Raw genomic sequence first — 16,249 nt, 5'->3', positions numbered from 1 at the left:
AGCTCTTTAAATTTTATATTTTATTTATTTAAAACATGTATATCCCGCGTATCCAAAAATCTATGCAGGTTACAAAATTAACATTCATAAATCAAATATACAAACATTTATATACATTGTTTCTACAACCCTTGATACATTTAAAACAAAACAGCAGAACTTCCTATCACACAGCATAAAAAGCCTTACTATGCATTAGTATCGGATTCTCAGTGGCTGTTACGACAATCGGTAGCATCAGCAGGAGAGTTTTCTTGCAAGAAAGACTGGTTAAAACCAGTACGTCTTACAAGGAAACCTTTTGTGCATCTGGGCCTAGAGGGGATATTTTTACCTCAGAAGATAGTGTCTGTAAGGTTAAGTGGCAATAAATTTACTGGAAGTATTGAAACTGCACATTTTCATAATTAAATAACCTAAGAACATCCAAATAAAATAATAGCAAATACATATTTCCATCTTACTAATCTACAGCCTTGTGAAATTTTTTGGTTGGATTATCTGACAAGAGTACATTATATTAGTATTTATGAAAAGTCAAAGCTGAAAGTCATAACATGTATCGCCGCTAAACTCTACTGGCTAAACTCTACTGGCTAAACTCTACTGGCCACCGATATTTTTCAGGATACACTTCAAATGCACTTTAAGATCTTATTTAGCATCTGTACATCACTCATTCCTTTGTCTTGGAATTCTAAAAAATTTGGATTGGTTAGAACGATGCCTAAACTTAAATTATCTTTCCCTTCTTTGAAAGGCATAGCTTCCACTGGCAAACTGGGAAAGTCCTTTTCTTTTAAAATAACAGAATTATGAAATAAGATCCCTTTGTGGCTGAGAGAACTAAGTTCTCTTCAAATCTTTCTTAAACACTTAAAAACTTGGTTATTCTCCAAACTGCAAAGTCTTTTTCCACTGTCTCTCCTTTTCAATCTTACTTACTGTAAACCAAGTCGAGCTTTATCGTTATAAAGATGACACGGTCTATAAACTCAAGTTTTAGTTTAGTTTAGTCATAACATGGAATTAGAACTGAATATAAACAAGCCGAAGATTATGAACACAGAAAATGATGAAGATTTTGAGCTTGAAGGTGATAGAATAGAACATAAGAATTTCCGCTGTTGGGTCAGACCAGTGGTCCATCGTGCCCAGCAGTCCGTTCCTGCGGCAACACCTTAGGTCAAAAACTGAGACTAACCTTACATGCATACATTCTGGTTCAGCAGAAACTTATCTACCTTCGTCTTGAATCCCTGGAGGGTGTTTTCCCCTATAACAGCCTCCAGAAGAGCGTTCCAGTTTTCCACCACTCTCTGGGTGAAGAAGAACTTCCTCACATTTGTACGGAATCTATCCCCTTTTAACTTAAGAGAATGCCCTCTCGTTGTCCCTACCTTGGAGAGGGTGAACAACCTGTCTTTATCTACTAAGTCTACTCCCTTTATTATCTTGAATGTTTCGATCATGTCCCCTCTCAGTCTTCTCTTTTCAAGGGAGTAGAGGCCCAGTTTCTCTAATCGCTCACTGTACGGCAGCTCCTCCAGCCCCCTAACCATTTTAGTCGCTCTTCTCTGGACCCTTTCCTTCTTCATGTACGGTGACCAGTACTGGACGCAGTATTCCAGGTGAGGGTGTACCATGGCCCGGTACAGTGGCATGATAACCTTCTCTGATCTGTTCGTGATTCCCTTTTTAAGGATTCCTAGCATTCTGTTTGCCCTTTTCACCGCCGGTGCGGATGGCTTCATCAACTTGTCAACCAGTACTCCCAAGTCTCTTTCCTGGGGGGGGGGTCTCTCCAAGTACCGCCCCAGACATCCTGTATTGGTGTATAAGATTTTTATTACCTACATGCATCACCTTACACTTATCCACGCTGAACCTCATTTGCATTGTCACAGCCCATTTCTCGAGCATGTTTATGTCACGTTGCAGGTCTTCGCAATCCTCCTGCATCTTCACTACTCGGAATAGCTTCGTATCGTCTGCAAATTTAATCACCTCACTTGTACCAATTTCCAGGTCATTTATAAATATGTTGAAGAGCACGGGTCCAAGCACCAAACCCTGTGGCTCTCCACTCGTGACGCTTTTCCAGTCTGAGTATTGTCCATTTACTCCCACTCTCTTGTTTCCTATCCGTCAGCCAGTGTTTAATCCACATTAGTATTTCACCCTTGATTCCATGGCTCGCAATTTTTCGAAGTAGTCGTTCATGCAGAACCTTGTCAAACGCCTTCTGAAAATCCAGATATACAGTGTCGACTGGGTCACCCTTGTCTATCTGCCTGTTTACCCCCTCAAAGAAGTGTAGCAAGTAGTCAAGCAAGATCTTCCTTTGCTGAAGCCATGCTGGCTGGTCCTCATCAGATCATATCCATCAAGGTGCTCAATGATGCGGTCCTTTATCAGCGCCTCTACCATCTTTCCCTGTACTGAGGTCAGACTCACCGGTCTGTAGTTTCCAAGATCACCCCTCGAACCTTTCTTGAAGATCGGCATAACATTCGCCACCTTCCAGTCTTCCGGAATCCTTCCCGATTTGATCGACAGATTGGCTATTAGTTGAAGCAGTTCAGACATAGCCCCTTTCAGTTTCTTGATTATCCTCGGATGGATGCCATCCGGTCCCGGGGATTTATCATTTTTAAGCCTATCAATCTGCCTGCATACCTCTTCTAGACTGACTGTCAACCCTGTCAGTTTCCCGTCTTTGTTTCCTGCGTATAGCCTGTCGGATTCCGGTATGTTGTGTGTATCCTCTTTAGTAAACACAGACGCAAAAAATGTGTTCAGTTTGTCAGCTAAGGCTTTATCCTCCTTTAGCACTCCCTTTATTCCAAGGTCATCCAAGGATTTCAATTTCCTGGGCTCTTTCATAAAAAAGCAACTAACACGGAAGAAATACTCTGCAGAATAGTACTTGGTCGCTCTTCAGTGAAGGCTCTCGACAAAGTATTCAAAGGCAAGGAAGTAACACTCCAAATGAAGATCAGACTTGTCCATGTATTCATTTTTTCAGTGGTCAGTTACGGATGTGAAAGCTGGACACTACGGAAACAAGACAGAAAGAAGATTGACTCATTTGAGCTTTGGTGCTGGAGAAGGATTTTATGTGTGCCATGGACCACCAGAAGAACTAACAAATCAATTCTAGAAGAGACTATACCGGCTATGTCATTCGAAGCCCAAATGATGAAATTATGACCATCTTCTTTTAGTCACACAGTCAGAAGAGAAAGATCATTGGAGAAGAACATCATGTTTGGGAAGATCGAAGGAGGGTGCCCTGCAATCAGATGACTGGACATGTTGAAAACAACCATGGGGATGACTCTGGAGGACCTTACCGGACTAGCACAAAACTGATTTATTTCTAGCTCTATAATTCATTTTTCTTGCTCCACTTATGACTCTATGTCAATCTATTGGATTTTCTACATTTGCATATGCAGATGACATTCAGTTAATACATCCAATCGATCCTAACAACCTACAAGAAATAACAGCAATTAATGGTAAACTTGATCTAATTCATCAGTGGTTAGATTCCAACAGACTAGCCCTGAATATTAATAAAACGAACACTATGCTTTTTCCCTGGAAGGATTGCCCTAGACTACTTTCTCCCATCTCCATCAAGGGCATCCCTTTGCACATGGCTCACAATATTAGGATTCTCGGTGTGATATTTGATAATAAATTAACGTATCATGATCACATAAGTCATGTGGTCAAATCTACTTTCTATCGACTCCGGCAAATTCGTTCAGTGGCAAAATTTTTATGTGCTAAATCTCTGAATATTTTAATTCATTCATTAGTAATTTCCAAAATTGATTATTGTAGTGCTTTATTTAAAGGTATATCGCAGAAAGAAATCAGACGTCTGCAAATTATTCAGAACGCCTCTGTTAAAATAATTTACAAAGCCAAAAAATTCGATCATGTCTCTCCATTTCTCAAAAAAGCACATTGGCTCCCAGTTACACACCGAATTTTATTTAAAATATGTCTGCTTACATTTAAATCATTATTATTTAAAACCCCCGCTTTTATTTTTAGAGTTTTAATTCCTTATCATACTTCGAGACAGTTAAGATCACAGGATCAACACTTATTGGCAATACCCTCACTGAAAGTTATCAATACTAGGCGCCACACCATGTTCTCAATAACAGCTCCTCAATCTTTGAATGATCTCCCACTTTTTCTTCGAGAGGAAAGGAACCTAGATAAATTTAAATCCAAACTTAAGAGCTTCCTTTTTAATGATGCTTTTAATGTATAAATTTTATATCCTAAAACTTTTTTACTTTTTATTCTATATATTTACTTTTTATTCTATATATTAAATATAAATTTTATTTGTTACCCCTCCTATCGTTTTTTCCTTAAATGTAATTAAATTAAATTAATAATGATTGTAACCCTTTAATAAACCTTCCTTTGCTTTGAAATGATATGTAGAAATTATGTATAGTAATGTCTGTAATTATACTGTTTGTTATATTTGTCACCCTAACTGAATTTTTATGAGATTGTACATCGCCTAGGAAATGTGATAGGCGATTAATCAAATTTTTCTAATAAACTTGGAAACTTGGAAGTTGCTAGGGCTCGAGCATGAGTGAATAGCACCTAACTACCTAATATGTCCCAGAAGGATATCAATGCAATTTACAATTTAGAAGAGTCTGGCCATATCCAGAGATTGTTATTTCATAACGGTTCATGACACGGATAATTTGGTTTGTGTTCATGTAGGCGTATGCTTATGGTATATGATTTGGAGAGAAGATTGGCTATATCTGGTAGTGTAGTCTTGATATTACGAGTTCTAGTATGGTTGTCATTTTCCCGGTTTGTGGGATGATGGGTAAGTAGAGAGCGTGATCATGATGAGACTGGGCTTTTGCAGTTTGGCCTGAAATCCTGGACCATAAGAATAGCCATACTGGGTCAGGCTAATGCTCCATCTAACCTAGTATCCTGCTTCCAACAGTGGCCAATTCAGGTCACAAGTACCTGGCAAAATGCCTCCCTCTGAAGCTTTCCCTCTAGCCCATCCCACCTCCTATTTGGAACACCACAACAATTTTTTTTATTATTATTTATTTATTTCAATTTTTATCCCATTTTCCCAGAAGCTCAGAACAGGTTACAATTTGACATTCACAATTTAAGAACAGAATAGTCATGACAACAATTAGGTTACATTTAGACAATTACACTATTCGAGAGTCCAGCCTAGTCATAGCAAAGAGTAATTGGAGAGTAAATTGAGGAAGCTGTTCAGTTGAGGCCCTATTGTTGGAAGAGGAAGCTCTACGGAAGGACATTAGTGAGTCTAGTGACCTTATTTGTGTGGGTAGCTGGTTCCATAGCTGAGGGAGGAAATGGCTGTAGGAGCGTTTACGAGCCTTGCTCATGTGGAGGGATCTCCCTGTGGGAATGCTGAGTCTTTGTTCTGCTTTGGAGCGGAGGGGGTGGTTAGGGGTGTATGGGCGCAGCTTGGATGCTATGTAGGCAGGGTTTTTTGGTGGAATCTCTTGTGGGTCATAACCAGGGCTTTGAAGATGTATCAATTAGAGTTAACTGGAATTAATTTACAGCCCTAGTATTTTTCTCTGCTAAGTCTGAGCTGTTTACGCCAGGACCAAGATTTTCTCTGTTTCAATGCAGTGTGCTGTGGATTCTTGCCCTGATTTGTTGGTTTTTGACTGTTCTTGTGCAGGGTGGCATTCAGGAACTGCAATCAGTGCTCAGATGGTGAGGATGTAGAGCGTAGCTCCCAGCTCAAGACCATGCTGCTGGATTATTTTGAGAGGAAAGTAGTTTTGGATCAAAATGGCATTGACCCACAAGAAGACACAATGAAGAATGAAGAGGATTTTAGTAAAGTCAAAGTCAGTAAAACCATTTCTTACTCTGCCTTTCTTTCTAGGAACACTTATCTGTACGAGTCCCTCTATAGAATACATATCAGTGCTGCTGCCTGCCTTCTGACTATTCACACATAGGTAACCCCTGGCATTACAGAAACTTGTCTGTAATCTGTCCACAGGAAAGAAACAGGTTGGTGGCCGTATTTAACAGCTAAATATACTGCTCTGAGAAGACAGTTGAGAGAGCAGAGGGGATGAGAGTGTGGCCTAGTGGTTAGAGCTACAACCTCAGTACCCTGAGGTTGTGAGTTCAAATTCCACACTACTCCTTGTGACCCTGGGCAAGTCACTTAATTCTCCATTGCCCCAGGTACATTAGATAGATTGTGAAGTACCTGTCTGTAAAACTGCTTTGAGTGTGATTGTACATCTGCAAAAAGGCGGTATACAAGTCCCAACCCCTTTCCCTGATGTCATAATGTCTCATTCCACCAATAAGAGCCAACCTCATCAGTGATGTCACAATGGCTTCATTGTTCTATACTTGGCTCATCTGGTAGGTATCTCTTAACTGTACCCTTCTCCTCTACTGCCAACTCCAGACTGTGCCCCTTCTATTTTGCTGCACCATATGCCTAGAACAGACTGCCTGAGTCGATACGCCAAGCTCCGTCTCTGGCAGTGTTCAACTGTAGGCTGAAAGCTCACTTTCTTTAGCACTCTCCAGACCAGTAGAGGTTAACTTTACGAATGGGTATATATCTAATCATGACCAGCAGGTGGAGACTGAAAACAAAACTTTGGGACAGTATATACTATCCTCCCTTCTCTATTTCCCTCAGTCTTCTTTCAGTCTCCAGCAGGTGTTGAGTGATCTGTACCCATCTCTCTTGGTAGGGCTGTTGGAATTTGTTTAGGGGTTTATTGTCCCTGTTTTTGGCCGGACGGAGCTTGGTCGGGCCCTGTTTGGGGGTTCGTCCGACCTCGGGGGTGTCAAACCCGGCGGGTCACGAGCAGGGTCCCTCCCCCCACTTCCTCCACCTCCCCACATTTTTTTAGAGGAGCCTCAGCAGTAAGCCTTGCCCCCTAAGTCAAGCAAGGCATATTGCTTCGAGAGCCTGTGGAGTCTGTTCTGTAAAAAAAAAAAAAATCCTGAGGTAGTGCTGGTCTGAAGGGTTGTTTCCCTTTAAGAAAACTGTATTTTACTGTATTTTTTCATGTAACCGGCACTTTTTTATAGCTAGGTCGCGTATGGAGCAATTGTGCCCTTCTCTGGGGGAGTAGGACACAATTGAGTCCAGCCGCAAGGCACTCGCGGCCGGCCTGAACTCGGCGGTTTGGGTCGGTGAGGTGGTGGAGCTCCGTCGGCAGCGGCTGCAGGCGCCCAGAGCTCCCCGCCGATGGTGCCTCGCGAGTCGGCTTGGAGCAGTGGGGAAGCCCGGTCTTCCACAACCGCCCACGGAGGGATTCCCCGAAGGATTCCCTCTCAGCTGATTTTTTGACAGCTGATGCCGACTTGCCTGTCTTAGCGGCTGAGACTGTTCAGTCTTCTCATCCGCTAAAGGCCATGGAGGGAGCATTTTTGGCGGGAACTTCGCCATTTTCTTTGTCTGGCCCCTCCATTTTGTCTGCAACCTCAGGTGACCTTCCCCCTGTATGGCGAACACAGGGGCAGGTTTCAGCATGGACCCCTGCTGGGGCAGGGAGTCCCTGGGGACCCCCAGGGGTTTTTTGCCCCCAATTTATTTTCTTTCTTTGTGCGGACTTTTGGGGGTCCCACGTGCGCCTGGGGGGTTTCGGGGGGGGGTTTCCCTCCGCACCCCCTATGGCTTTGCCTCCCTCTTTTCGTTTGGCGTCCCCTCTTCCTCCTCCCTCATCCAAGCGCCCGCGGGGGGGCTTGGATTGCGAATTGGTGGGCGGAGGAGCGTGTTGGCCTGGTTGAGGACCTGGCTGCTTTGGCGGGCTTCCAGGATCCTCTAGAGGGGACGCCTGTTGGCAGCGGGGCGGCGGGTTTCCCGTCTTCCAGAGCAGATGCGTCCGTGGTGCGCCTTTTATTCAGAGGGATGAGCTTTTAGACCTGTGCAGCAGGTCTCCTTGGTGCGGCATTTTTGCAGTGTCGCCGCCAGAGACCCCGCGTATGGGGGCCCCTCTGCTTCAGGGGGTCTGTCCTGTTTCCCGCTTTTTTCCTGTGCGTCAGGATTTGCGGGATTTTGTGTTGGCGCAGTGGCCTATGGGCGCAGTTTCGTTTGGTGTGCGCCTTGGCGCTTGGGTATCCCGTCCCGGAGGGAGGTAGGGCTACCTTAATTTCGCCAATGGGGAACGCGGTGGTCTCGGCACTTCCTAAGCGGCATACCGTGCCTGTTATGGACGGTTCTGCTCTTAGGGTCTCGGAGGAGCGTGCGTTAGAGACACTTCTTAAGTATGATTTTGATGTCTCTGCCTTTGGAGTCCAGGCGGCTATTTGTGGGGAGCTAGTCGCTCGCGCCGTGTTTCGGTGGGCTGAGCGTGTCCTGGATCGGGAGTCTGATGACTGGTCTCTAGTGGATCAGGAGGTAGCGAAGATTGCGATGGCTGCCTCGTTCCTCTCAGCTGCTCTTTATGACTTGGTGCGGATTTCGGCTAAGTCTATGGCATGGCCGCGCGGCGTATTTTGTGGCTGCGCGCTTGGGCGGCGGATTCTGCGTCCAAAGCTAAGTTTACTAAAGTTCCCTTTAGGGGGTCTTTTTGTTTGGAGAGGAATTAGATGAGTTGATTCAGACTCTGACGGACTCGAAGGTGCCCCGTCTGCCTGAGGACCGTGCCCGCCCTGCGTCTAGGTGTGGGGCTGCCCGGGGGCGTTTGCGGGAATTTCGCAAGTAACGCCCGGGGCGTGGGGCTGCTTCTTTCCCGGCTCAGGGTTTTTCCCGGGGTCGGTTCTTCCAGCGCATGCAGCCCTTTCGGGGGGCCCGTCGGGGGGCAGGGAATCCCTCCGCCGGTTCCCCCGCTTCCCGTCCTGCGCAATGACTCCTTGCCGGCGCCCCCTTTGGTTCCGGTGGGGGCCCGGCTGCGCAATTTTTTCCCCAAATGGGCCGAGATCGCGTCCGATCAGTGGGTCCTTGAGGTGGTGCGGGACGGTTACGCTCTGGAGTTTACCCGCTCTCTGCCGGACCTTTTCCTCGCTTCTCCATGTCAGACTCCATGGAAGACGCAGGTTTTTCGTCAGACCCTTCAGCGTTTGCTAGATCTCGAGGCAGTGGTGCCGGTGCCCCCTACGGAGTGGGGCACCGGCAGGTACTCCATTTACTTTGTGGTGGCCATAAAGGAGGGGACCTTTCGGCCCATCCTGGATTTGAAAGGGGTCAACAGAGCTCTCAAGATTCCGTCTTTCCGCATGGAAACGCTGCGGTCGGTCTTTCTGGCGGTTCAGCCGGGGGAGTTTCTTACGTCTCTCGATCTGACGGAGGCCTACTTGCAGGTTCCAATTCGGGCCTCTCATCAGCGCTTCCTTCGCTTTGCGATCTTGGGGCGGCACTTTCAGTTCTGTGCGCTTCCCTTTGGTCTGGCCACGGCTCCTCGGACGCTCACCACGGTAATGGTGGTCGTCGCGGCAGCCTTGCGGTCGGTGGGCATCCTGGTTCACCCCTACCTGGACGACTGGTTGATTCGGGCAAAGTCGTTGCAGGAGAGCTCCCGGGTTACGGCTCGGGTGGTGGTGTTTCTCCGGTCGCTGGGCTGGGTGGTCAACCTTTCCAAGAGTCGGTTGGTCCCGGCTCAGCGTCTGGAGTGCCTTGGGGTTATGTTCGACACCTCCTTGGGGAAGGTCTTCCTTCCAGAGGCCCGGGTGAGCAAATTGCAATCTCAGATTCGCCTGCTTTTGGCGTCCCGGGGTTCTCGGGCGCGAGATTTCCTCCAAGTCCTGGGGTCAATGGCGGCGTCCCTGGACGTGGTGAGGTGGGCGCGGGCCCACATGCGTCCTCTTCAGTATGCTCTGCTCCGGAGGTGGTCTCCCCGGAGGCAAGATTTGGATGTTCCGGTTCCCCTGCGAGGCTTGGCGCGCTGCAGTCTGCGCTGGTGGCTCCGGACCCCTCACCTGGTTCAGGGGGTGGGTCTGGATCTCCCGCAGTGGACGGTGCTCCTTACGGATGCGAGTCTCCTCGGTTGGGGGGCTCAGTTTATGGGCCACTCAGCTCGGGGCACCTGGTCCGCGGAGGAGGCCTCCTGGTCGATCAACGTGTTGGAGACCAGAGCGGTCAGGCTGGCGCTGTTAGCTTTCCACTCCCTTTTGCTGGGCAAGTCGGTCAGAGTCCTGTCGGACATTGCCACGGCGGTGGCTTATGTCAATCGTCAGGGGGGCACCAAGAGCACTCCTGTGGCGCAGGAGGCGGCTCGGCTCATGGTTTGGGCGGAGTCCCATCTTCTGGACCTCTCGGCTTCTCATATAGCCGGGGTAGAAAATGTTCAGGCAGACTTCCTCAGTCGTCACTTCCTGGATCCAGGAGAGTGGTTTCTCGGCGCCGGAGCGTTTCGGTTGATAGTGCAAGCTTGGGGGCAGCCCCTGATGGACCTGATGGCCACGAGTGGCAACGCCAAAGTGCCCCGCTTCTTCAGTCGTCGCAGGGACGGGCTGGCCGAGGGTCTGGATGCTCTGGTCCAGCCGTGGCCAACGGAGGGGCTGTTGTATGTGTTCCCTCCTTGGCCGCTGGTGGGCAGAGTGCTTCTTCGCATTGTTCACCATCCGGGTTTGGTGGTGCTGGTGGCTCCGGATTGGCCTCGACGTCCGTGGTATGCGGATCTGGGGAGGCACCTGGTGGCGGTTCCTCTTCCTCTGCCTCTCTCGGACGACCTTCTGATGCAGGGTCCCATTCCCATGTTCGACCCGTCTCCCTTCTGTCTTACGGCGTGGCTCTTGAAAGGGGTCGCCTTAGCAAGAAGGGATATTCAGACAAGGTGATCTCTACACTTTTGGGGTCCCGGAGGCTTTCTACCTCTTGGGCTTATGTGCGGGTTTGGTGTCTCTTTGAGGAATGGTGTCGGGCGCGTGGAGTGACCTCTTTTCGCGCTTCTCTGCCTAACATTCTAGAGTTCTTGCAGGATGGCCTGGATAGAGGCCTGGCTTGGTCTTCTCTCCGGGTTCATCTTGCGGCCCTGTCGGCCTTTCGAGGGTTGGTGTCAGGTCAGCGTTTATCGGCTCTTCCTGATGTGATTCGGTTTCTGCGGGCGGCCAAGTTGCTTAGGCCTCCCCTACGGCCCTCGGTTCCCTCTTGGGATCTTAATCGGGTTCTCTCTGTTTTGGTGCGCCCGCCTTTCGAGCCCTTGGACGACTGTTCTTTGAAGGACCTTACTTTGAAGGCGGTCTTTTTGGTGGCCATTACTTCTGCTAGGCGTGTTTCTGAGCTGCAGGCTTTCTCTTGTAGGGCTTCCTTCTTGGAGTTTTCTAGGGAGCGGGTCGTCTTGCGGCCTGTTCCTTCCTTTCTGCCGAAGGTTGTTTCTCCTTTTCATGTCAATCAATCGGTGGTTCTCCCGGTCTTGGGTGGTCGGGAGGGCTCTTCTGAGCAACGGCAGCTGCGCAAGTTGGATGTCGGTCGGGTCCTTCGCTCTTATGTGCAGCGGACCCAGGAATTCCGGAAGTCCGATCATCTCTTTGTCCTCCTGGCTGGTCCTCGTCGGGGAGCTGGCGCTTCTAAGGCTACTATTGCGCGCTGGATCAAGGAGACGATTGCTTCCGCTTATCTTCTGAAACAGCAGCCTGTTCCAGAGTTTCTCAAGGCTCATTCCACTCGGGGTCAGGCGGCTTCTTAGGCTGAGTCGTCGCTCGTGCCTCCGGTGGATATTTGTAAGGCTGCGGTTTGGTCCTCCTTGCATTCATTTGTTAGACATTATCGGGTAGATGTTCAGGCGCGTCGGGACGCGGTGTTCGGTGAGCGTGTTCTGGTATCGGCCCTTCGGGGGTCCCGCCCGTGAGAGGGACTGCTTTGGTACGTCCCATTCGTAAAGTTAACCTCTACTGGTCTGGAGAGTGCTAAAGAAGGAGAAATTAGGTTCTTACCTGCTAATTTACTTTCTTTTAGCTTCTCCAGACCAGTAGAGGTCCCCACCCTGTCTGTTGTTGTTGTTGTTGGGGCTGTTTTCGCAGGCAGTTTTTGTTTTTTGCTGCGGGTTCTAGTATTTTTCTAGGGCCGGGGAGAATTAAAGAACAGCGGCTGTGGCTCGGCTGGCTTAGCTGGCGAGCTGTGGGGACATTTTCCTTCGGGTATTTCTCCTCTGCATTTTCCAACAGCATTTGGGTATGTTATTTGTTACTCCTGTTTGGAGTATTGTTTTCTTCCTGTTTTCCAGTTCTTGGTTCTGCTTGGCTATTCGGCAGACTGAGGGAAATAGAGAAGGGAGGATAGTATATACTGTCCCAAAGTTTTGTTTTCAGTCTCCACCTGCTGGTCATGATTAGATATATACCCATTCGTAAAGTTAACCTCTACTGGTCTGGAGAAGCTAAAAGAAAGTAAATTAGCAGGTAAGAACCTAATTTCTCCTTTTCATGCCTGCTTTTAACTCCTAACTCTTACCAATCTCTGCTTTATCATTCTCTCTGGGAACCCCTATTTGTCCCATTTGTCTGTTTGATTAGATTGTAAGCTCTATTGAGCAGGGATTGTCTCAGGCTTCAAGTATATTACGTTTTTATATACCGCCTATCAAGATTAAGCATTTTCCCTATCGGTCCCTGGGGCTATGGAGGACTGAGTGATTTGGCCACGGTCACAAGGAACAGCGTGGGGTTTGAACCCACAACTCAGGGCGCTGAGGCTGTAGCTCCATCCACTGCACCACACACTCCTCCTCAGCATTGCATACGTCTGGCAACACTATAGAAATGATTAGTAGTAGTACTGGCACAAATCTTTAGAATAGTAGCAGGAATGTTTTTCTTGAGTTGTAATCTAACATCATTTTCTTAGACGATGTGAGAGGCACCAACTGGATGCCCCCGAGCATGTCATAGAGTAGACGTGTAAAAGAAAATAGATTTATTTGGCCAGCTTCAGTTCCTGTCTTTTTACACACTTCCTTAAGATATGGATGTTAACTTCTTTGAACCTTGTTGTAGCTGCAGGACTGTGAGGACCAAATCCGCTCTGATCTTAGGCATTTCCTGTCCATCCATCAAGAGGAGAAATTCTCGGGCAGATCCATTGCGCGCATCTTTCATGGGATTGGTGAGTGTCCCAGCCACTAATGGACTTAAGATCAAGACTGCATTTCCTAGATTTTGACTGTTAAGACCCCCATCCAGTCACATAAAACCAAAGTGCAGGGGGGGAGGGGTTCATATGTTTATGAAAGAGCATCAGATTACATCATCTGCTTTTCCACAAAAATATTTTGTGTGCGCCTATAAAATTAATTATTAGATTGAAATCTAGACTGGTCTTTAATTATGATATGGTGCATTTTCTTATTCTTATTCCTGTCCCGTTAAACTTTTCAAGATTGAACTCCCTTTGTGTTTTTGTTTATTTTAAAATTTTCTATCCTGCTTATATCATAAGCGGGTAACAAAAGATACCTATATAAAAAATAGCAAACTCTACAAATTTATCAAAAACATTAACCATAAAATTCATCACCTAATACTCTGTTATCTATCAACCATAAGTGTTGGTGCTAGTTGCACTCAGGTAGGTGACTTGTTCGCTGCCGCCTTGTTTTAAGCTATAGTATCTTCTTATTGAAACGGATTTGTTTATAGTACTCGTTACAGAGTAGAACAGATTTTTTTTTTTTTCAGGGAAGTCCCCATACCCCTCCTGTTTTTGTTTTTTTTGCTCTGCTTATAGTGGTTTTCAATTGCTTTGGTACAAACTGAGGGCACAGCCCAGGGATGCAGGAGGTGGAGCCGAAAAAATGTAGATGAAGCCTTCTACACAACTCGTGATTAAAAGAGAATCATGAGTTGTGTTCAAGATTTTTGTATGCCTCTCTACAAGAAAGAAGATTATCGAGGTAAGTACATAGTCTTCCTTTCTGTACAGGCAGAGGGGTGGGTAAAGCAGGATTAACCTTTTCCTATCGTAATAAATTTTACGTTACGCTGGTTCCAATCATAATTATTTTAGCAAAGTTTTGTATTATTCACTGTTATCATTTACAGCTATTGTAAACATAATGTAAATAAGTCATGAGTCTATAAATTCAAATATTTTGTGTTCCTGTCGTGTACTGCATGTCCCATGGCAACGACATTTTTGGAATGTCCTGTCAGCCGGGACACACGATAGGAAAAGGTTAAGGATAGTAAGCAGAGACTGGGTAAGAGTGGTTTCTGAGAACAAAGCACCTAGTATTTTTAATGAAAATATAGCCAGACACCTCCAGTTTAGCTCATTCTAGAAGCCAATTCAGCAAACCAAAGTGTCTGTCCTAGAGCATTGTAGTGCCTTCAGTTGATGATAACCCATGAAGTTTCTTTGCACTATGATGCAAAGTGCAAAATAGTGCAAGAGCTACTAACTGCTTGTTTTATTGATTAGCTGCTCCTGCGCATAAATAGTGGCTTACTAAGGACAATTTGCATAAAGACGGTTCTTTTCTGATTGGTCAGTGGCACCTTTTGGCAGTATTTCCCACATTATCCATATTTAATTTAATCCAAAAATTAGAACCAAAACCAGTCCGGTACAATTAAATGGGCTTTGATGATGGGGTGATATATGGTAACACATGAAAACGCTGTTTTGTTTTAACCTTCAGAAGTGTAGGTAGGTAGAATTATGTCTCCAGCGAACATATTAGGAACTTTCTTTTACTTATGATTTCTTCCACATAGCTGTTTTCGTTAGGTAATCTCTTGTAGCCTTGAAATGTGGCTGATAATTCTTGATACTGGTTGTCTGGCTATTCTTTAGAGTTGAATTTTCCAGCTTAGATCATACATAGTAACATAAAGATCATAAGAACCAATGGTCCATCAAGCCCAGTAGCCCGTTCTCACGGTGGCCAATCCGGGTCCCTAGTACCTGGCCAAAACTCAAAGATCCAAGACAAGCAGTGGCCTCTCCCCATTCATTTGCCCAACAGTCACATGCTGTGTACTAAATTCTGTATTACAATACTTTTCCTTGTTGCACTTAACTGTAATGTTTTTCATTTTCTGAAACAGGGAGCCCATGTTATCCTGCTCAAGTTTATGGGAAGGATCGTAGATACTGGAGAAAACATATCCATATTGATTTTAATGAACTTATCCACCTTGCCACAGAAGAAATCATCCGGTGGAAGTGAGTCTATGGTATTAGGGGACATTCTTGGATAGCAGGAACCTTGTTATTTGCAAATGCTGGAAGAAAGTATTGGATGGTGCCGGAGCAGAGAAAATGACTGCATGGTTGTTAACCTGTGCTTTACAGATGCTGGCAGGGCTGGCTCTACCATTGACTGCATTTCTCACATAAGGACCTGCTTTCCTGCCACTACGAACTTATTCAAATAATATCCTGCAATGAATGTGTACAAATGACCTCATGTTCCTCTGTATCCCCCATAGCCACTCCTGCAGGCAGGGGTTCGTAGTTTATTTGTAAATCCTCTTAGTAACTGTTGACATGATTTTATAGCACATATTCCCTGCCTTATGGAGACTGATAGAAAAAGCACAACACATGAATGGTTCTCTTCGACTGTCTTGTTCAAAATTAGTTTGTCTGCAGGGCTCAGCTATGTTTCACACAAAGGCCTTGGTCAACAATGCAATATAAAAAGTTTGGTTTTCTTCTTCAACATTGAATGGAGAAAATTCCATTTTGACTCGGTCTCCAAATAATGTTGGAGAGAATTCCCACCCATCATCTTTGTCTTCTATCTAGAAGGGTATACCAGGGAGCATAAGAGAATACAGTGCCTTTCCCTATAGCTCTGCTACCACCGATTCAGAGGGTTTCATTGTTGGTGGCAGATTTCATTTGTCAACTCTCCATCTAATGTGTGTGTGTTAATGTATTTTGGATAGAGATGATTTGTTGTTTGTTTTTACATTAAATAGCTTTTTATTTAAACATTTTTTGGTTTCATGTGCTAAGTTGCTCAATTCTTTTTTCAGCCTGTGTGAGGTGTAATGTGCACTCAGTTGGTGGCAGTTCTGCTCTGATTCTGAACCACAATATAACAACCTCTAGGAATAGTCCAGGGCTTTACAAACAAGCACAGACTTGGAGACCTCAAGCCCCTATTTTAGCATGCAAGAGGCCACCTTTCTGGCTTTATTTAAAAGTAAAATTGCCTCCTGGATTCTCTTTATTAAGGCAAGGCTGTTTTTAAAAAAAATCATTTCCCTTTGGGGGAGAGGGGGGGGTCTAAAATTTTACTCTTATATTCTTCCTTTA

At 45.9% G+C, this 16,249-nt stretch overlaps 1 protein-coding gene across 2 annotated transcripts in view; it reads left to right on the top strand.

The window, feature by feature from the left end:
* RECQL4 (RecQ like helicase 4) overlaps positions 1-15,927 on the top strand; it is a 127,585-nt gene extending 111,658 nt beyond the window's left edge. For both annotated transcript variants that reach the window (XM_033934704.1, XM_033934702.1), the window contains exons 23-25: positions 5,744-5,915; positions 12,979-13,087; positions 15,031-15,927. In XM_033934704.1, coding sequence (XP_033790595.1) covers positions 5,744-5,915; positions 12,979-13,087; positions 15,031-15,152 — 403 coding nt within the window. In that variant the 3' untranslated portion in view covers positions 15,153-15,927. The remainder of the gene's footprint in view (positions 1-5,743; positions 5,916-12,978; positions 13,088-15,030) is intronic.
* Positions 15,928-16,249: the final 322 nt, after the last annotated feature.

The sequence above is a fragment of the Geotrypetes seraphini genome, chromosome 2, assembly GCF_902459505.1.
Source record: "Geotrypetes seraphini chromosome 2, aGeoSer1.1, whole genome shotgun sequence".
In the NCBI taxonomy this organism is placed as follows: Eukaryota; Metazoa; Chordata; class Amphibia; order Gymnophiona; family Dermophiidae; genus Geotrypetes; species Geotrypetes seraphini.
This window is presented reverse-complemented; position numbering and strand designations above follow the sequence as displayed.